At 35.8% G+C, this 20978-nt stretch overlaps 6 protein-coding genes across 7 annotated transcripts in view; 3 read left to right on the top strand and 3 right to left on the bottom strand.

The window, feature by feature from the left end:
• Window positions 1–178: 178 nt before the first annotated feature.
• On the bottom strand, window positions 179–4694 carry crq (croquemort). 2 transcript variants are annotated; one of them, XM_068295744.1, is made up of 5 exons: window positions 4468–4694; window positions 2246–2460; window positions 1081–2183; window positions 924–1014; window positions 179–854 (listed from the first exon to the last, which is right to left on the bottom strand). In XM_068295744.1, exons 2-5 carry the CDS (start codon window positions 2372–2374, stop codon window positions 702–704), a joined length of 1476 nt encoding a protein of 491 aa, XP_068151845.1. In that variant the 5' UTR covers window positions 2375–2460; window positions 4468–4694; the 3' UTR covers window positions 179–701. The 2 variants fall into 2 exon arrangements, with proteins under 2 accessions (XP_068151845.1, XP_068151847.1); XM_068295746.1 differs by lacking the exon at window positions 4468–4694 and adding an exon at window positions 3312–3353.
• A 144-nt stretch (window positions 4695–4838) lies between these two features.
• Window positions 4839–6467, top strand: LOC137580446 (uncharacterized). Its single transcript, XM_068294495.1, has 3 exons — window positions 4839–5076; window positions 5137–6074; window positions 6129–6467. The coding sequence occupies exons 1-3, from the start codon at window positions 4890–4892 to the stop codon at window positions 6240–6242; spliced, it is 1239 nt and encodes a 412-aa protein (XP_068150596.1). The 5' UTR covers window positions 4839–4889; the 3' UTR covers window positions 6243–6467.
• Dus4 (Dihydrouridine synthase 4) lies at window positions 6432–7783 on the bottom strand. The gene has a single exon (XM_068294496.1). It carries the CDS (start codon window positions 7717–7719, stop codon window positions 6508–6510), a length of 1212 nt encoding a protein of 403 aa, XP_068150597.1. The 5' UTR covers window positions 7720–7783; the 3' UTR covers window positions 6432–6507.
• Window positions 7784–7981: 198 nt separating this feature from the next.
• On the top strand, window positions 7982–9542 carry LOC137580855 (acyl-coenzyme A thioesterase 9, mitochondrial-like). Its single transcript, XM_068294991.1, has 3 exons — window positions 7982–8164; window positions 8212–8454; window positions 8516–9542. The coding sequence occupies exons 1-3, from the start codon at window positions 8008–8010 to the stop codon at window positions 9493–9495; spliced, it is 1380 nt and encodes a 459-aa protein (XP_068151092.1). The 5' UTR covers window positions 7982–8007; the 3' UTR covers window positions 9496–9542.
• Window positions 9508–10346, bottom strand: Bka (FCF1 rRNA-processing protein Bka). Its single transcript, XM_068294992.1, has 2 exons — window positions 10238–10346; window positions 9508–10162 (listed from the first exon to the last, which is right to left on the bottom strand). The coding sequence occupies exons 1-2, from the start codon at window positions 10238–10240 to the stop codon at window positions 9563–9565; spliced, it is 603 nt and encodes a 200-aa protein (XP_068151093.1). The 5' UTR covers window positions 10241–10346; the 3' UTR covers window positions 9508–9562.
• A 308-nt stretch (window positions 10347–10654) lies between these two features.
• Window positions 10655–20978, top strand: part of Pka-C1 (Protein kinase, cAMP-dependent, catalytic subunit 1) — a 29771-nt gene continuing 19447 nt past the window's right edge. Inside the window, exons 1-2 of the mRNA XM_068294253.1 lie at window positions 10655–11075; window positions 13593–15904. Of these exons, the coding sequence (XP_068150354.1) occupies window positions 14410–15471 (1062 nt within the window). The 5' untranslated portion in view covers window positions 10655–11075; window positions 13593–14409 and the 3' untranslated portion in view covers window positions 15472–15904. The remainder of the gene's footprint in view (window positions 11076–13592; window positions 15905–20978) is intronic.

The raw sequence follows: 20978 nt of genomic DNA, 5'->3' as shown, positions 1-20978 counted from the left end.
AAGTAAAGGAAACATATTTAAAAGAAAAACAAAAAAATAAAAGTCCTCGAGTAAAAAATTGTACGTAAAAACTAAAAACAAATAAAAAGCTAAAACTATAAAATATATACAAATCAAATAATTTTTATGACTTGCGGTTTGATCAGATTACATTTGAAATATTTGTATTTGATAGAAATTGTTTAAAGTTCTTCTTCCAACGGGCAATTTTATTGGCTGCATATAATAGATATATGTATATAAATAAGGGATGAATCATTTTTGCAAGACTAAAATCAATTTTAAGTTTATGGTAAGACATTTAATGGCTCTAAGGCTTCATAATCTCAATTCTAGACGAAACGAAAAGCTGTCTGTCAGTGCTTTCATATTTTTTGGGCATTTCAATAGAATGATTTACAGGGTATTAAGAGAACAACTATCAGATTTAAGTAATGTTTTTTTTCGAGTATATAATAGATAATGTATAAATTGCACTTTAATTATCACAAAAAATGCAAATTGAATGTACGAAGATAGTTCATTGTATAAGACTTAACTAACATAACTCAACATTGAGATGAAACAATTAACAATTAATAATTCAACAATGACAATTGGTGAGACAACAAGTACAAATCGTATGAACTAGTGGCACACTTTGGTTAAAATGAAAATGATTAATGATTAGCTAGTTTAGTTTAGTTTAGTTCTGTCATAGGTTAATTTGTGGCCAACATATCCTCATCTTCTGCAGGTCGGCGTACCCAACGTTTGGTAACAGTTAAAGCCACGCCTGTTACCAGGAAAATGCTACCAAAAGCTATGACACTGTAGCCAAAGATTATGCCATAACTCGACAGATTGATGGCCAGCTGCAACATAAAACAAGTAATATTAAAATTTGATATAAAGAAATTAGTTTAGTTATTTTCTATGCATACCTTTGCTTTTGAAGCCAATTCGGGAGTAAGTTGAGCATACTGATCAAACCAAAACATGGGCATTAATACCTTCTGGACACCGCGATAGATGCTACAAGAGACAAATAACATGGGTATTAGAAGGTGATTCCATAAAAAGGAATAGAATAGAACTTACTCATAATCATCATCAGGTTCGAGCATCATGTTAATCTGAATACGCCCATGCACTTGAACTGGCACTCCTGTTGTAGGCTCAATGGCCAAGAGAAATTCGTGTTTAGACTTATCAGGATTCAAGCCGCTGACCGCATTCAGATACGACTCATCCGCCAAGTAGAAATGCGGAAATGAGGAATAAATGGGAGCCTTGTCGCGACAAGCTTTACACTCAACCACTCCCGTTTTAGGACACTCCTCCAGGCGGGGATCACAGAAACACGCTTGATTGGGAAAGTTTTCACCAGAATCCAAGGTTTCATTAGTTCCTACCCAACGTGTGGCTGTCAGGCCATTTGCTTCATAGGTTCCCTGGGGACGTAGATTCATAAAGCGACAGGCATCTGTGGCAAAGACAGTAATCTCCTCCTTGACATTCATTTTCGGTGCAAATAAATCGCCAGTGGTGCCATTAACAATACCGCATGGCATATCATAGAAACCCGTCTCGGGTTTGCCATTCCAGTGGGTAAGACGACCCAAGTTAGCAATGTCATCGGTGCCCGTATGAATGGTGAAGAGACCATCATATTCCAAGGAACCATTACGATCAGCCAGCCAACCAAATCTAGTATAAGGTATATCAATTGCTGTGGTATTGAACAGATTCAAGAAATCCGTTAAATTATCCTGGTAGCCATCGAATATCCATTCACCCACTGGTTTTATTGTATACAATTCTCCGCCCTCATTATTCAACATGAAATTGATAATTTTCTTCACGATTTTTCGATTATGACGCATTTCATCGGCAACTGTGGCAGTGATAACATGTGCCGCCGTGACCAGATCATCTAATGTGCCATTGGAACGTTCAGTATCAAACCACCAAGTACGCCGCTCATAATATGCCACCGTATTGTTTTCGAAAAATGTGAAATTCTCCTTTTTATGCTTCTCAAGGAAAACATATGGACCCATTTCTACAAAGTTCGGTTTTATATCATGATTACGTATATCCTCTGGATTTGTCCAATTGAACATATAGAAGGATAGATATATGGGTATGGGTGCCTCCAGCCAACTGTCATAGGTATCAGTGCCGGGCTTAAGTTTCAGACCCTGCAGAGATTATAGAAAATAAATCATTATATCTTTTACACTTTGGAGATTCGGAGACTTACATCCTCAACAAGTGAGTCGGCGAGACCGGGCCAGAAGACCACAGTGAGAACGCCAAGCACCACAAAAAGTGCTCCCAGGCCAAATACCCAAACTTTACGTTGAGTTTCTCCGCAACATTTACAGCACATGATGTCCTTTTGTCACAAGCCTCTTGTCCAGGAAAATACTTTAAATACAAAATATCCTACGGAGATACGGCTGGTCTACGTTGCATCTGGAAAATCAATAAAATTAATTTCTTTTCTTTTTCGTTTAATCCATGTGTTTCTAATCTTTGGAATTTCGTGTTTTTTTCGTTTTATTGTTGCGCTAATAATACTGGTGTCTTATCGAGCTAACCTGGGGGCTACTTAACTTGACGATAATCATCAATAATTTCTTGTCGTTTTGAATTTCGAAAGAGTTTCAATGATGTGCGTCCGTCGCAACCCGAGTGACAGGCAGCCAAAAAGAAAGAAAAAAACCTCAAAGTGAGATTAGAGTTTTATTTTTGCACTTTATTTATTAGAGTGCAAATGTTTAAGTGCAAACACTTGAAACTATCATATCAAACTTGAATATCATAAATTTTCTATTTAAAGTAATCAAATTTTCACAGTATTTAAGCTTGAAAGGCTTAAATTAATGAGTTTTTGAAACAAAAATGTTAAAGTTCATATGAACTTGAAGATGTTTTTAATGTTATAATGTCATTGCCCACTGTTCTCAGAACGTTAAACCATTTCTACTATTTCCAGTAAAACTGAATAATCAGAACTGTTTTTTACAGATTTGATATTGAATTTGTCTATTTTTGCTCACTTGTTTTTACTTCAAAACTCATTTTCTTGTACAAAATCGTTTACGCTTAAAAAACGACAACAGTCCAGAATTTTGTCACAATTTATATCTCTAATCATGTTAAAAATGCTTATTTCCCACTTTATTCATATAATTTTTGAAATGTATCCTATAAGAAATGGTAATCCATTTATTAAAAGCACACAGCTATTTTGATTGAATTAAGTTTTGGACTGATTTCGAATGATCTAATAGTTTTGAAGTGATTTCTTAATCTCCACTTACAAAATCGTTTCAATTATGTACGCCAGTGTTAATAGAAACGCAGAAAGTACAACCGACCGTACACTTCCGTAGTCAAAGAGAAACTAAAGTCCCATTATTGACGTTTCCGAGTACTTAAGTATCCCTCCCGTTCATAGACCGTACAATACTCGAGATTAACAAAGTACAGAAAATTTGTTTATCAATAGAACGTAATCTGGTTTGTTAAGTAAACCTTTAAAAAACTGGTCAAGATAATGGAGACTACGGAGAAAAAAACATAGCCGGCATTAAACTAAAGTTTGAACATATCATTAAGAATTTAAAGTTAAAGTTCAATAAATTGAGCGAGTCTTTTGCTTACAGAGGATACAGAATCGTCTTGAATCCCTTACACTTTCCATGGATGTCTTTATGTCAAGAATTGCTATTTATATTAGCTGGATTAGATACGATTAAACGTATTGATGTGATTGGCGTATGTTAAAGCAAGGGATACTTCTGTATGTATTACTATTATTATTATTAGCAAATAAACAAAGATAAGCCTTACTAAATAGAACACTAAACGGGGCCTCAGTATGTTTAATCAAATACAGACTTATCAGATATCCTACATAAACACAAATGCACTGAAATATAGATATCGAGTTTTCAATATTTTCTTTGTTCGCATGATGACAGAATTCTTTATATTAGACTAAGCAAATGTATACTATACAAACATGTATGTATGGGAACATTCAGTTGTATGTGCTCAAGCCTTTGTTCTCTTGGTCTTGGAACCGGAACGCAAGTGATAACAATAAAAGAAAATGGGACTGCAGTTATTCATAGGAGTCATATGATAAGCACTGAGCCAAACCGTAAGAAGATCAACGTTGCAATGAACTTGGGCGGGGCATGGAAATGCATTCTACAATTAAAGTTTGAGGTAAGGGCACAAAATATTATAAATCTTGCGCCAACAGTGGGCCATAACAATGTACTATAAATTCCCGTTAGTTTGTGTAGAAAACCGGGAATCTTTTTCCTGTATTCAAGGTCTCATTTTATTAGCCGGTTAGGGCAATTCAACTGATGACCACATACAGTTTAGGGGGGCTCTCATTATACACATTAACATTTGTTTATTGCTTTTTAGCACATATGTATGTATGTATTTGTTAATACTCACCAGCAGACAGGGACAGGACAGACAGTTGCAATTGCGAAAAATAAAATTTAAATAACCTTGACACCTTGCTGACCTTTTTTAACTCTAAAGCTAAAACTAGATTAAGGCACTATTTCTGTCGTAGGATGCTTAGAAGAGTGCACAGACTGCGTTAATGCCTCTCGCAAAGTAACCGTTTAATTAAATTAACAAATGTTTTTACGTTTTGTTTTTCTTTCTTCTTTTTCGGTGTTTTCCAACACTATTTTGGGAATTTTCTGCTCCGATAGCGACGATTACGATAGGTTTGCTCCGATAATGTTGATTACGATAACTTTAATCCGATAACGGCGTTAACATACTATCAACATTTCACGCATCACTATATTTTTTTGAATCCCAGCTGTCTTTTGTTTTTATTTAGCTTACACCTTAATCTGCAAATGTGCAATTCACTTTCACTGAACGACGATTGCTGGCTTTTAATTCTCAAATATGTATCGCTGGAGGATCAACTTTCCCTGGCGCAAGTCTCGTCGACATTCGATGCCGTTGTGACCAGAAACTGGGCTAGCATGAAGTCGGCAAAAATCACATATGATGTTTTAGACAAATTTAAGCTAAATAAAGGTAAGTATTGTATAGAAAGCAAATGCATCTATCTAAATACACGCAATGGCTTTATTGCAGATCAATTTGACGAGTTTATGGCACGTTCTTGCGGTTCGTTGCAAAAACTTCGGCTAAAGGGTGGCACCCAGGAATTGCTTAGGTCAATGGGCCAATATAGTTTTCCCAACCTAACTGTTCTCGACATTGAGATGAACTACAATGAAGAGCAGGCGGATGAGGAAACTCTTATGCTTGTGGAACTCTTTCCGAATCTGACAAAGTTAACCCTACACAGCAGCACAACTGGCAGGCATTTATGCAGATTGCACAAATTGAAGGAACTGCATCTTATTTGGTGCGAAGATTTGGATACGACGACATTTGACGAAATCTTTAGTAGCCTGAACTTAGAAAAGCTATCAGTGCTTTACTATGGTTACAATGTCAATTTGGGCGATGGTTTGCTACCCGCTACTAAATGTCAAACCCTCCAGGAGGTTCTCATCGATGATCATCATCTGCTGGGCGATGTATTAAACAATATACTACGACTACCGCATTTAAAAAAATTAACTTTCTATACCCGGGACTATTACGAGCATATTCTTAATATGGTGGCCCAGCAGCAGCCTCTAAAGGTTCACTCCATATTGTTTAACGATGCCCTGTGGAGTAGCGATCGGGGGACAAATTCAATTATGTGCATGACTAATATACGCAGACTAGTCCTCTATGACGATGATATTGATACTGAAATTTTGTACAAAATATTCAATTGTTTGCCCCATTTGGAGGAATTGCATTTAATCAAGATGAGATCTTTGCCCTTTGCAAGACATTTCTGGGATATGGTGGCAAATTGCCCAACTATGAAAATTCTCAATTTATGCAACACAAAATTAGACGAAGAATTTGTTAAAATAAGTTCTTTGCGCTTAAACCGAGTTCTGGATGGTCGACGAACGCCGCTCCGAATGCATGTCCATAATACAGGACTGGAACGTCATCCACATAATGTGAGTGTGTAAACGAATTAAGATACATTTTCTTATTACTCGTTTTCCTTTTAGATTCTCACAAGTTTGCAGCATCCAAATTTGAAGCTCTCACTTGACCCAATTGAATTGAACTTATTGAGTTCGCGATTTGTTGAAATCGGTTTCAATCCCCAAATAGGCACTTAGGCATATACAATAGATTTGTATTTAAGTGTTAGTTAGTCTATAAATTTTTAACAAAGCAAAAATTGAATAGGTTTGGCAAAGAAAAAATGGCCAAAGGACATTAAGAATTAAATTAAAAACCTTATTCTGCTAAAAATCAAAATAATAACGTTATTAATTGCAATAATCTGTACTAGTAATTGCCAAAAGTTTAACTTAATTAACAATATATTTTGTTTACACTTATTTACATATTATTTCAATGCGTCAAAACAAAATCTTACAATCAGTCTTCACTACCAAAGAGGCCTTCTAGCTCTAAGCCTTCATCTGTTTCGGCTGTGGAATGCGTTTTGAATTCGGTGAAGAATTTGCCATCGCTTTGGGAATTCCATGTAGCCTCCAGAGCTGCCGTTTCAGCCGCAATATGCCTGGCATGTTTGGGTGGAGTGAAATGTGTGTAAGTGCAATTTGTATAGCTGATTGGCTGATCCAAATTCGAACTGGGTTGAATTTGATAGTTTTCATCAAGAAAGTCCATAACCTGTTGCTTTGTATCTAGTCCATTGAATTGGACACGGAGTTTGCGATTCATTTGGCTACTCCACATAAATGTGAGATGATGATGGAAACACTGAAAATGTAAATTGTCACCGGCAGCAGAAGCAATGTCCAGCCATTGTTGGACACATGAAAAGGGCGTTACTTTGGCCTCGGGGTAATTGCTATTGAAGAGTGCCGGATTCGCTAGTAGGCCACGAGCAGCCATGACGCCAGCTGCTCCAGTTTGAGACTGCAAGTCGATGGCATCCCTCCAGCTTTCCACGTTGCCATTAACTATTAATGGAATTTGCAGTGATTTTTGTACTTCATTCATGGCAGGGATATTAAGAGTGTCCTTGGAGTGCTTCTGGGCAGGAGTACGACCGTGAAGTGTTAGGAATGTAACGCCAGTGTGCTCCAATTGGCGAGCCAGATCAATAGTACGCTCTAGGGAAGTCTCCTGGCTGCCACCCAATAGACGCATCTTCACCGAGACACTAAAATCCGTGGGCAATACTCGTCGCACCTCTCGAACTATTTCCTTCACCTGCTCTGGCTGGCGCAATAGACCACAACCATAGCCTTTGGCCATAGCCCAGGACTGCGGACAGCCACAGTTCAGGTCTATGCCGTCTACATAAGGATAAATTAATTGCGCTGAAGACACAAATTCCGATGCATCCTTGGCCGCGAATTGTGCTATAAGCGGCTGATCATCCAGATCCGTGCTAAACTCGTTTTGTCTAGCCTTCTCGCTGTTATTAATAGACTCCGATATCATCATGGGTGTAAAGCACAATTGGACACCATTCTGGCGGAGCAGTTTGCGAAATTCGAATTTACTGTATCGCACCATGGGTGCACTAACACGTAGAAATGGCTCCGTGGCTTGACTCCGGGCATTGGCGAACAAAGCTGCAATATCCTGGTGTGGTCTTGGTTGCGGCAAGTGCATCGTGGCTTCAAAGGATCAACAGAATCAGAATAAAAATCACCAGTTTAAAGCAAAACAAACAACTGCAAAAAATTTCCTAACGCATTTCGCACGTGGAACACATATTGCCATGAACTAGTTCCATGGTTGCACTTTTAAAAATGTAACGGAATTTTGCTGCCGTTTCTCTTTCAAAATAATTCAACTACACATATTAGATTCAGATTAAATTTATATCAAAATTTATCAAAATCCTGGTCTAAGCAGCAAAGGTTTTAAACGCAAATTGAGAAAAAGTAATTGTTTTCAATGTCTAAATTTTGTAAACGTTTGCGGCAAAAATGTAGTGAATGGCATCTACTGCGTTATCTTCATCATCAGGCTAATTGCTTAAGATCTCCCGTTTCGGATCCTTGTGACAATCTGGATTTTCATTCAGGCCATTGCTCCGGAACCATGTCTGAAGGTAAGCGAAAAGTCTTTCCATTACAAATTTTCATGATGTTTTGATAGTTGCGGAGAAAATACGACAACAGATTGGATGGGAATTGCGCTATAATAGTATTCCCAAATGTCGCAGTGGTTTACTAAAATATCATCCCAAGCGCGAAGATTTACCCATTCGCAGTATGAAGGATTCATTCACAACGGCTCTTTTGCCATTAGGATCCGATGGAATGATACGTGAACATTATGTAAATCATTTGGGTAGACTTCGCATGGGTCGAATGATGGAGCAGCTGGATATATTTGCGGGTAAGTGTAGCCCTTCCACTTCTATGATTGTATTATTAGCTTTAAATGAGATTTAATCCAGTTTGGGTATGCCATCGACATGTTAAGGTGCCAAATTTGCCCAAAAGCATTCCCCTGCCATATACCTTTGTCACGTTAGTGGTGGAGAGCGTCGAGTTTTTGCATTGGAATCATATGGCCCACATTGATCTTAAGCTCTGCGGCCATGTCTCTTGGACGGGCAAGAGTTCCATGGAGATAATCATGTATTTGCAACAGAAAGAACGCACGATAGCAAAAGCCATATTTATTATGGTGGCTCGCAATGCTACCAACACGTGTCCTGCTCCTGTGAATCCTTTGAATCCGGCAAATGAACAGGAAGAACTCTGTTTGAAACTAGCCACAGATCGAAGAAATTTGCGGCGCAGCAAGCGAAAGTTTTCCATCTTCGAGGTACCACCAACTAAACAAGAGGAGGACATTATGTATGATATATTCACTCGGACCAAAGGTAATGATGAGCTGGATATATATGAACGACCATTGCCAACAAGTAGTCGATGGATGTCAACAAGTTTTCAGAATACAATTTTGCACTTATTCCCAGAAAATCTAAATAGTCAGAACACTATCTTTGGTGGCTACATAATGCGCAATGCAATTGAAGTCAGCTTCATCACGGCTAGCATTTATACCTCTAGTAGTCCTTTGATTAAATACATTTCGGATGTGATGTTTTTACGTCCGGTACGGGTGAATAGTTTTCTGAAATTATCCAGCTATGTTGTTTATACATTTGGCAAGTATATGCAGTTGATGACGATTGCCAATGTGATGGATGCCAATACATTTGAGGAAGAGCAGACAAATGTCTTTTATCTCATTTACGAAGCTGAAAAGGACGTGCCAGAGGTTCTGCCCCGATCCTATCCCGAATCATTGTGGTACATTAATGGTCGAAGGCAATTTCATGCATATTTGGATAAGCAAAAGGAGCAGAAAAGCAATCCTTTGCCAGTCATTCTTAAAACAACCGAAAAGGAAAACGATTGTTCATAGAGAATACGCCAATTGTTTTGAGTGTTATTTATCATATATTCGTATATAAAAACTAAATTGTTTAGAACTACGCCTTTACCCCGTACGCCTCGGGCATTCGTTCGATGGCATACTTATGGGCTGCCACATACATAATTGGCACTCCGGGGATCTTTCGTATGCGGTTCTTAAGATCCTTGTCATTTGTGGCTACAATATAGCACTTGTGTTGACGCACTCGCTCTATAATGCAATCATCCGCATAGGTGCCTTTATGCAGACAGGGCAATCGTTCGAATCGAGGATCGGATATGATACGCAATGCCAATTTGTATTTGTTGCCTAATTTTTCGAGCTCAGCACGTACACAATCGGATATATAGGGTATGCACTTGGCATATAAACAATCCATCATTCCCTGAACAATATCGAGCTTATTTTTAATGCTAAAGTTGATGAAATTTGTGTCGAGAACAATGTGGTATGGCGGTCCTAGCTGTGTGTTGTATTGAAAGAATAGAGCAGAGCTCTGCTGTGTGGCTTCATGGAGTTTGACTGCATGAGGATCCGCTTCCTTCTTGCGTTTCTGACGTTTTTGTTCCTTAATGCGGGAATCCGTAGGTTTCAGCAGGCGCTTGAGTTGTGCATTTCTTTGCTTTTTAATCTTCTGGGTCTTTTTTTGTTTTCCCTAAAAACACGATAAAGAAATCAATTTAATGTTTACACGTGTACATTATGCCAGAAACTGCAACTTGTTATTTACCATTTTTTAATTTATAAACAAACAAAAATTGCACGTGTGGAGTCGAACAGATGTGTGTTTACCGGAAAATCGAAGCAAAGTTATCGCAATCGTCATTATCGGAGCAAAACCTATCGATTAATCGACATTATCGGAGCAAAACCTATCGATTAATCGATCGATTGTTAGTAGTAAGTTAGTATTTTAAGTATCGATTGTTAGTATTAAGTTGCTTATGGAAAATATCGGTATGCGGCTAAGGCCACACTGGAGAGCAGCGTGACCGAATATGGTATTTTAAATACTTTGGTATATAGGTATATTTACGGCGAGAGGGCACGAATTTACGGCGAGAGGGCAAAAATTTACGGCGAGAGGGCAAGAATTTACGGCGAGAGGGCACGAATTTACGGCGAGAGCGAGCATATATTTACGTTTTTATTTTCAAGTCGGCTGCGAATTCAAGTTGGTGCGCGCACGGACGTGTCGTTTATTGCGTGGGAGAAAATATAAGAAAATAAAAGATTAATTATTTAATTAATTAATATCTCGAATTTGTGCAGTGTGTGTAAGCGAGAGAGAACGATTCGTTGGAGAATTAAGGAAAATAAAACAAATGCAAATTGTTTTTGTTACGATATCGTGGGTGGTGCGCAACAATAAAATTTTTTAACAAAAAAAAAAAAAAAGAAGAAAAAGAATTGTCGGTCGGCGGATATAACGGGTATTTTAATTCTAGCGAATAAACACACAAAACACAACAAAATATATAATTAATAAATTGGCAAGGAATATAAAGTGGAAATTTGAATGGAAATGTGTTTGTAAAATTAACCACAAATAAATACAAAAATAAAAGGTAAATGCGCAAAGTCAAAGCAAAGGCAAAAAAACGCAAAAAGAAAAGAAGGAAAAAAATCGATTATTCAATCTGTCTGTGTGTGTGTGTGTGTGTATGCGGGTGTATGCGTGTGCGTTAAATAAAAAACTAAATTGTTTTAATATTTAGCACAATGTGGAATAAAACAAAAGTTTAGCACAAATCCACTGTGCGAAGAGAAGAATTTTAAATAAAGAAAATGTGTATAAAACATACACACACACACACACGTATACACAAAGTAATGGCAAAGTAAAATGTGCAAAGGCCAGAAAAAGTAAAACAAAAAAACCAAATGGAAAACTTTTAGTGAATGTGCAAAAGACCAATGTCTCATAATTAGAAGTTTTCTTAATTTTAATAGGCAGATAAAAATTATTTTAAACTGTATGTAGAAGCAACAACTGCGTGTGCTTGTGTCTGTGTGTGTGTGTGTATGTGTGCTGTGGCCCCCTTAAGCCGTTGCGTGTGTGCGAGCGAGTCAGCCGTATTATCTCAGTTATCAGCTGTTTGACACTTGACACGATCGACGGACCGCCAACACACCCTCCCCCTCTATTTTCGCTTGGCTTTGCTGGTGTCGTTTCTTGTTTTTAACAATTAATTAATTCAAATTCCTTTTTTGTAGGCTGGAAAAAATTGATTTTGTTTTTGCATGACATGTTCATTTTTTGTTCGCTAAAGATATTTAAAACGATCTGGCAACGATCTTGAAAAATTCATTTCGTATTGATTCAGGTCGGGGAACCTGTTTTGTTTTTTTTTTTTTATTTTGGGGTGTTCTAGATTGCATTTAATTTTGCAGTAAATGTTTTTATTGTTTTCAATATAGGGAATTTTAAAGGGAAATTAAATTACCTTTAACCTGAATGAAATTTAAATCTTTACGAGATTTAAAAATATCTCCAAACTAATTCACAAAAAATACATTTGAAAGCTTATATTAGCCTAAATTTAGATTATTGTTTAGTAGTTGCTCTCAGTTTGCCATCTCAGTTAACCAAGACAAGGGCACAAACACAACTTTAACTTTATACTATTAACCACTTATTTAAGCATAATATATTTGAAAAATTCTTCCGTTTTTGTCACCTTAAAGTCTTATTAGTCAAGATAGCTCACATTATAATAAATTTTAGATGAACTGAACGCTGGGTTTAAGGATTTCATATTTAGTGGCATTGATTTATTTTTAAAATTTATTCAAAATCAGGTCTGACAAATTACATTTTAATAGTATGAAATTTTAGACTTAAAGTGGCTATAAATCAGTACTCATTTTTGTTTTACTTGATTTAAATGAATCAGAGACATTACTTCACTTTATCTTATGTGGACTTAGAGTTTTAATTGATAAGAAGGCTATGCGAAAAGTGTTTCTAAGACTAGTTACAAACTAACAAAATTAATAGTTTCCGCCTTGAAAGTACAAATTAGTTAATTCCCAAAATTTAATTAAAAATTTTCATTATTAAAACATTTGAACAATGAACATTCCTCTATTAAATTAAAAATTTCAAATTACTTAGTCTTCTTATAACCCATTTATAAAAGACGTTCTTTTCACTCGAAACAAATCAAACTAATTTATACCTTAAGTATTAAACATACATATATAGCCATAATGCCACAGCATCAAGTCTCAGTTTCATTTCATCTTTCGATGAATCGCCTAAACATAACGAATGGCAAACAAAGCAAGAACAATTCGAGAAAATCTAAAGAAAAGCGAAAGGGTCGCAAATTAAAAGTAAGTAAGTAAGTAAACTAACGGCTGACCAAGGAATTTACTTAATTAATCGACCGCTTTTAGGTGTTCTTCTCTGTGGGTCTAAGCACCCTTGGCAGGGTATATTGTAGTCGGTAACCAAACAAACTACTGTAGTTTACATTAAAAGCTGAAAAATCTTTTAAAATCACAACGATTAGTTAAGATGATTATATTATTGCCTTTATTATCGGTTTAGTTATTATTAAGTAAAATTTTAAAATACTTTTCCCAAACCTTCACGCTTCGAAGTAAAAACTTTTTGAGCCATCGCCCTGGTTGATAAAAGGATTCGCCATTTAATTGAAGTATTGAGATTCTAAGGTGTTCCAAAAGTGACTTTTTTAAACGTCAATCTGTATAAAATTAGCTTCAAGGTTTATTTATTTTCTTTGAAAGATTGTCTGTAAACGTTTTGAACTTACATTTCATCGAGATAAATTGGAAATAATAGCTAATTTATCCAAGCGAACTGAAAATTTTTGTTTAATTTAGTCAAAAACCAAAAATTTATTAATTTTGTTAGAGTTCTAATTTTAATTATCCCTAATATTTGAATACAAATAATACATAAAGTAACGTTTCATGTTGCTATGATATTAAGAATTAAACAATTTTAGCTGTCTTCTTAGCATTGACATTTAGTATGTATTACTAATTTGCTGAAAATTCAATTAACAAGCTAATATTTTTCTATTTTTTTTTTTTTTCTTCAATTCTCTTTGCAGATTCACGAGATTTAATATTTATATATATAAAGTTTATGTGTAAAAAATTAAAATTAAAGGCATATACAACAACAACAACAGCAACAAAAGCAACAACAAAAAAAGTGTTAAACCAAATGTTAGTTTAAGCATAAAGTGTAAAACTAGTTTAAGAATCCACGCAACAAACAAACAAAAAAGTGTTAACCAAGCAAGAGCAAAAGCAAAAGCTTATCATTAAATACTTCCACACACACACACACACACACACCTACATATATATACACCAACACACACACATACACACACACACACACACACTCGCATCAATTAACAACAAATTGATCTGAAGACAAAAGATACAAAATAATATTCAGACCAAAAATAAAAACGTGCTGCTACCGCCGCAGTGCGATAATAAAATTTCCTAATCCCAACCGTTTTTGATAACTTCGGCAAAATAGCTAAATCCATATTGCAATTTCTTAAAAAGAAAAAATCTCATCATAGTTCTTCGTCAACCGGAGGACAACAGCAGCTGCAGCAACAGTCGAGTAGTTACGAGGGCGAGGGCGAGGGTGACGAAGGTGCTGGTGGGGGTGGAGGAGGAGGTCTGGAGCAGCAGCAGCAGCAGCAGACGACCACCGCCGGAGCCGCTGGTACCAGTTCCGGCCAACAACAACAGCAACAGCAACAAAAAAAGACAACGGCAGAAACTCCATTAGAGGCAGCAGCTGGAACTTCTTCTAGTTCCAAGGACCACGAAGACCAGCAGCAAGCTCAAGTATCGGCCACAGCCACATTTCGTTTATCCTCGTTAACCGGTACCATATCGAAAATGGGTAATAACGCAACAACATCCAATAAGAAGGTCGATGCCGCCGAGACTGTCAAGGAGTTCCTTGAGCAGGCCAAAGAAGAATTCGAGGATAAATGGCGTCGCAATCCGACCAATACCGCTGCCCTCGATGATTTCGAACGCATCAAGACACTGGGCACCGGGTCCTTTGGCCGTGTCATGATCGTCCAGCATAAGCCAACAAAAGACTATTATGCCATGAAGATACTCGATAAGCAGAAGGTTGTCAAGCTGAAGCAAGTGGAGCACACGTTGAACGAGAAACGTATTCTGCAGGCCATACAATTCCCATTTTTGGTATCGTTACGCTATCATTTCAAGGATAACTCCAATTTGTATATGGTCCTCGAATATGTGCCAGGCGGTGAGATGTTCTCACATTTGCGTAAAGTCGGTCGCTTCTCGGAGCCCCATTCCCGTTTCTATGCAGCACAAATTGTCCTGGCGTTTGAGTATTTGCATTATTTGGATTTAATCTATCGAGATTTGAAACCCGAGAATTTGCTAATCGATTCGCAGGGTTATCTCAAGGTCACCGATTTTGGTTTTGCCAAACGTGTCAAGGGACGCACTTGGACCTTGTGCGGCACCCCAGAGTATTTGGCACCCGAAATTATATTATCGAAGGGCTATAACAAAGCCGTCGATTGGTGGGCCCTCGGCGTATTGGTCTACGAAATGGCTGCCGGTTATCCGCCCTTCTTTGCCGATCAGCCCATTCAGATCTATGAGAAAATTGTCTCCGGCAAAGTACGTTTCCCCTCGCATTTTGGTTCCGATTTGAAGGATCTATTGCGTAATCTACTGCAAGTGGATTTAACTAAACGCTATGGCAATCTAAAGGCGGGCGTTAATGATATTAAGAATCAGAAATGGTTCGCCTCAACCGATTGGATTGCGATCTTCCAAAAGAAAATTGAAGCCCCATTCATACCGAGGTGTAAAGGTCCCGGCGATACAAGCAATTTCGACGATTATGAGGAGGAGGCGCTGCGAATTTCCAGCACTGAAAAATGCGCCAAGGAGTTTGCTGAATTCTAATAGAACAAAACCCACACACACGCTAACACACATACATACACTTGTTGTCCAAATACAAAATACAATTTCAAATACAAGAGAAACAAAAACAATTCAATTCAATGAATCCAAAATCAAAGTTGAAGTCGAAGTCGAAATCGTCACCGTCGTCGTCGTCGTCGTCTTTTAGTCGTCGTCTCGTCTATATGTCTACAACTTACAACAGCAACAATAACAACAACAACTGCAACTGCAACTACTACTCTGCTAAAACTACAACAACAACTACTTTCGTCTAGCTGGGCATATATATATATATATTGCTGTATACTTATATATATATATATATATATATATTCCGCATCTATAACTCTAATTAAATTGGATTTATCATCACAAACCCATCTCATCATTATTATTATCATCAACAACAACAGCAACAAATCATTTGAATGTAAGTACACTGCAAAAAAAAAAAAAAAAGAAACAATGTTAAAATTATCTATCGATGAGATCTTTTCCTTTTATTTCGTATGTCCAAATGTAAAAGAAAGTTGCAGCAGTTGTTGTAGCTTAATGCGCATAAGATCTGTTTATTTTGTAATATATTCTATAAACTTAGTTTTTATTATTTAATTTATGTCATAAGTAATAAATATGAAATCACTGTCATAGTATATATATTGGAACTTGTTTTGAAATTATTTATGTATACATATATACATATAAAAGACAAAGTCCACCTAAATATTGGACTGAATCGATATTAAGAGATCTGTGGGATCTATGAATGGGGTTTGCTTTCGGCTCTATATCTACGAATTCAAATCAAAGTTTAAGATGTTCAGTTAAGTGAATGGGGCTGAAAATGGATAAACAAATACAAGTGACTGGTGACGTGTAGTACTCGAATTCCTATTCGGTCTTTAGAAGAATACAAACGAAACCCCTTTAAAAAGCATTCATCTTGTTGCTATTGGTATTCAAATATAAGTTCCTATTTCCATTATTCATTGACATGTGACTACTATGAATAGTCAGAGCTTTCGAATTCAGTTAGTTAAGTACATTATTTTACTGTAAATAGTTAAATCCTTAACTTTTCAAAAAATTGTGAATAGTCAGAGTCCTATAAGTTTTCCACTCATTCTGTCGATAGATTATTAAATGCAATAAGAATAGCCAACTCTCTGTGAACAAGTTGAGTGTTTCGGTCTATGATTCCTATATTATATTGATGTTTCATTTTGTTATTCAGATTCATTCATTAGGTTTCGTTTGATTTTACAGATTCCAAAAATGTATCCAAAGGAGTAATCATTCTTATAGTCCTCAAATACCCACTTCTGTTTTGGATTTGAGCATTCAATATATTTAGGCAACTATATGAAACAAATGAAATGAATACATTTTCTTACCCAAGTCAAGGCATTGCATACTCATAATTTGAATAATCTTGCTTGATGAAGTGAATATTAAATTGAATATCGAATCACGAATATCTCATTTTTAATCTCTACAATTTCTCTCAATGTTGTTTTTACATAAACCAGTAACGCTGAAGACGCCATTTTGTTATGACTTTTGGCAATTTGATTGATTGATGGGTATGCACAACTTGATTGATTGTTTGTTTGGACTCGCTTTATGCGTGAGTGCCTGACTGCCTTCTACATGGGAGATTGAGAAGAAATAAACGACAGTTGATTATGATGAAAGACAAAAGCATTTGTGTGCTCTGCTTTAGACAGTTCTCGTTTCGACTATATGTATGTATATTTTCCTTTTAATTAGTTTCGTTCTGAACTAAATAAACTTCTCCTGTTCTCCTACTGCTCTGTCATTTTTCTTGGTATCCTAAAATCGAATGAGATATTACCATGAATTTGCAATAAGACAAGTGTTTTGCCCCTGCACATGTGTGTGTGTGGGCGCATTGGTTTCTGAGGAAACTTGTGTCTCAATTTTCACATGGTTTGGAACTAGGCAAAGGGAGGGGGAGAGAAAAAAACAATTATGAGAAATAATAACTGTCAGCATGGGCTTTAAAATATAATGAACTGAGTAATGAATCAGTTGGTAAATAGTCTATAAAACAAAAATCTGTCAAACTATTCCACAAAACTTGATGGAGTAGAGCAAAGGAAATGACTCAATCAAGATTAAAGAAAGATGTGAGAAAGTGGAGGGAGAAACGCCAGGATCAACTATGCTTAAGACTCTTTCAATCGCCATTCAAGGTCATCTATAACTAAACAGTGTTCCGGTCTTAACTACAATTTGTATCCTAGCCTGGGCCTTGATTTTGTAATCTTTTGTGAACATATTCTACTCAAATATTTACCTCTTCGCGTGCGGCCAACAACCTCCGCAAATAAACAAAAAGAAAAACTTGATATTTATATTTACACTTGACCCAAATGGTTAACTTGTTTGATGGACGGAGATGGCTTCAATATGAATAATGTCAAGCCCAACTGCAACAACAAAATGAAATCAAGAAACAGGGAGAAGAAGAAGAAGAAATGCCAGAACAAATATATCTACATACACACATAATTTTTTGTTTTGCGTGTTTCCTGGCCATTAGTAAAATAATAATAATAATAACAATAAAAACACACACACACACACACACACACACAATGACAGAAGGAAAAAGTAAAATAAAAACTAAGCCAGAAAAGTTCATAATTAATATTTATATAAATAATACAACAAAACAAAGCTGCGTGAATGAAAATCATAAAAAAAAAAAATTAAATAAAGGCAGAAATAATTAAGAAATTTAACTGCGTCCAGTTCTAACTTTTATTTTTTTGAGGTATTTCGTAATACATAACACGGCCATGACCTTGTTTGACCTTTGTCAAGTCTCATAGATGCTGTTTATTCTTCGTCTCTCTCTAATACTGTCACTTTCTGGCTCTCTTTCTCTAGACGAAAGTTTTATATTTCTTGTCCATTTATAAATATGAAAATATATACACATATATATATTTATGAATATTTTCATGTGACATGTGTCGTCTACATTTTTATTGGCACTAATTAACGCCAACACCAAGAACAACAACCAAAAAAAAAAAAAAACCAAAAAGCAACTCATCAATCAAAACGGAATTTGAGTGTTTTTGTTGTTGTTCTTTTTTCCTGTTTGTGCCTAATGATAGTCATGGGTACTAAGTGGTAAACTCAATTCATTTTTTCCTATTTACTATATAGTCCAAAATGCGCTCAATGGATTTCTGATTGTTTTATCAGTTCATTTTTGGTCGGTTTAAGTTTGGCGCTTTATGGCCTCATTGTGTCTGATAACTCGAGTGGAGATAGCATGAAATGCATAAAGCCACAAATTGAATCTATTGAGCCATCATTGAATCAATTTTATAAATTTAAATATTTTTTGTAGTTTGATTTAAATATTGGAAATTTGATTTTGGGTCATGCAAAGCTAGTAGAAGAACTTCCATTAGAAGAGCCTTTGGAATTAATATTAATTGATATATTTTCATATCTAATTGGTAACAATATATCAATATATGTTTAAAAAAACCACATAAAGTTAAGTAAAGTAAAGCAAGTAACTTTACCCCCTTTTCATTTGTTCAATCGATGTATCTACATATATATCCCCTTATACCAAAACCACATATTAAAAGCAGTGACTGATCCTGGAAGGGGCTGAAATGGGTCAATTTTCTCACCCAAAACCAAGACTTTATATAAGAAAATATTGAAATTTCGATATCCAAAAACAAATTTCCCTTAGAATTGGTTTGTTTTGATTTTAGTAATATTTTGTCTTTATATCGCACGAGTTGAAGCAACATTTTTGTTCTGTTTTGCCAAATAACTATCCAAGCTAATAGGTTTATGGTTGGAAGTTCTTCAAATTTAGAAGCAAGAATAGCAAAGGGAATCCCCTCTATGTCAAGTAAATCTTGGAGTCCTGTATAGGGCATGAATAATCAATGACAATGTGCTAGAAAATTTTATATAATTACACACAGATAGATTTGTGACAGATCTTGAGTTAAGTTCCGTAGAACTTGAACTTAACTTTTCTGTACCCAATTTGCATTGACTTAACATTTAAGACTTACGAGTGCCTGAAAGCACTTACAACAACTAAAATATATTTCTAAAATTAAAAAAAAAAGAAATGTTTTTATAATCTGTTAAATGCAATGACAATCGATTAAAAACACACAAGGCTTAGAGGTTTAAGCAAATGCAATAAATTTTTACTTTCTTTGCCCATTCAAGTTGTCCTTTTGAGTTTAAGTTTAGTTTTTGTTCTTTTTGTTTTGCGCGTTTTCTCGTGACGTTCTGCAAAGAAGTCACACATTTGTTTGGCTCCAATAAACACTTAGACCAAGTTTAGCAGCAACATAAATCTCACACACACAAACACAAAACGACCAAAACGAATTCAACTGCCAACGCGTTTTGAAGCTGAGACGTTGTTGTCTAGCCAATTAATGTCTGCTCTGAGATGGAGAGAAAGAGAGAGACAGAGAATCTAGCCATTTGGAGGCGTCTGACTAGGCCCCGGCCAGCCTTGTAACAGTGCCCTCAAATCAGTTAGCAAGCAAACACGCACGAGCTGCAGCTAAACAGTCACACCAACAAAAATACCAACACCAGCACAAATTGCAACTGCAACTGCAATAATAACAATAACCGTAGACAATGCTCGTAATTAAAAGCAACAACTGCAAGCAACTCAAAAGAAGATTGCAGTTCATTGTGCCCAGCAACAACAACAACAACAACAATGGCCCTTTATATGCCCTCTTGTCTAAAAGTTCTTATATAAGACAATGATTGTAGGTAATTAAATGTTGGGAGTTCACTTTATATTAACACACTTACAATTTTCAGAAGTTATTAAGAGTTAGATCAAAGTTTTTTTTTTTATTGTTTAACTTCTTTTTTTAATAAGTAACTAAAGCTAAGAGTCTTTGAATTAAGATTTTAACATCTTGAAGCAATAAACTCTCTTATTTTTCAAGTACATGAGCTTAGTTTAGCTCTAAATAGTTATTTGTTGTCTAACTTTTAAAAACAATTAAAGAGTAGTTGTTTATCAAATCAGATCTTAAATGGCTTACAGATTCACAAATGTACTATTCATTATAAAACCTAACGATAAATAACTTTACTTATCAGTCACACTTTATAAACGATATGAAGTAAATGTGGAAATTGTAATACAGAATGTTTAAATTTCTTTTATTCAAATTAAATTGAATTGAATTAAGATTACAATAAAATAAATGAGTATGAATACAAGTGCTTAGCATACGTCTCACAATTCACATAGCTTGGTAAAATGAATGAGAGCTAATAAAATGTCAAAACGAATGAATACTTTTGAATATGACATAATATAGAACATTCTGATATCTAACATTCTGTGTGTTCAAGTCGATCCAAACAAGAAAAGAGAATGGTAATTAAATAAAAAAGAATACCCATTGTAATTAAAAATAATAATTTTTACTGTTGTTAAGACCTATCGT

This window comes from Drosophila tropicalis, unplaced genomic scaffold (genome assembly GCF_018151085.1).
Source record: "Drosophila tropicalis isolate 14030-0801.00 unplaced genomic scaffold, ASM1815108v1 contig_845, whole genome shotgun sequence".
Taxonomy (NCBI): domain Eukaryota; kingdom Metazoa; phylum Arthropoda; class Insecta; order Diptera; family Drosophilidae; genus Drosophila; species Drosophila tropicalis.
The sequence above is the reverse complement of the archived record's forward strand: the minus strand, read 5'-3'. Positions and strand labels throughout refer to the sequence as shown.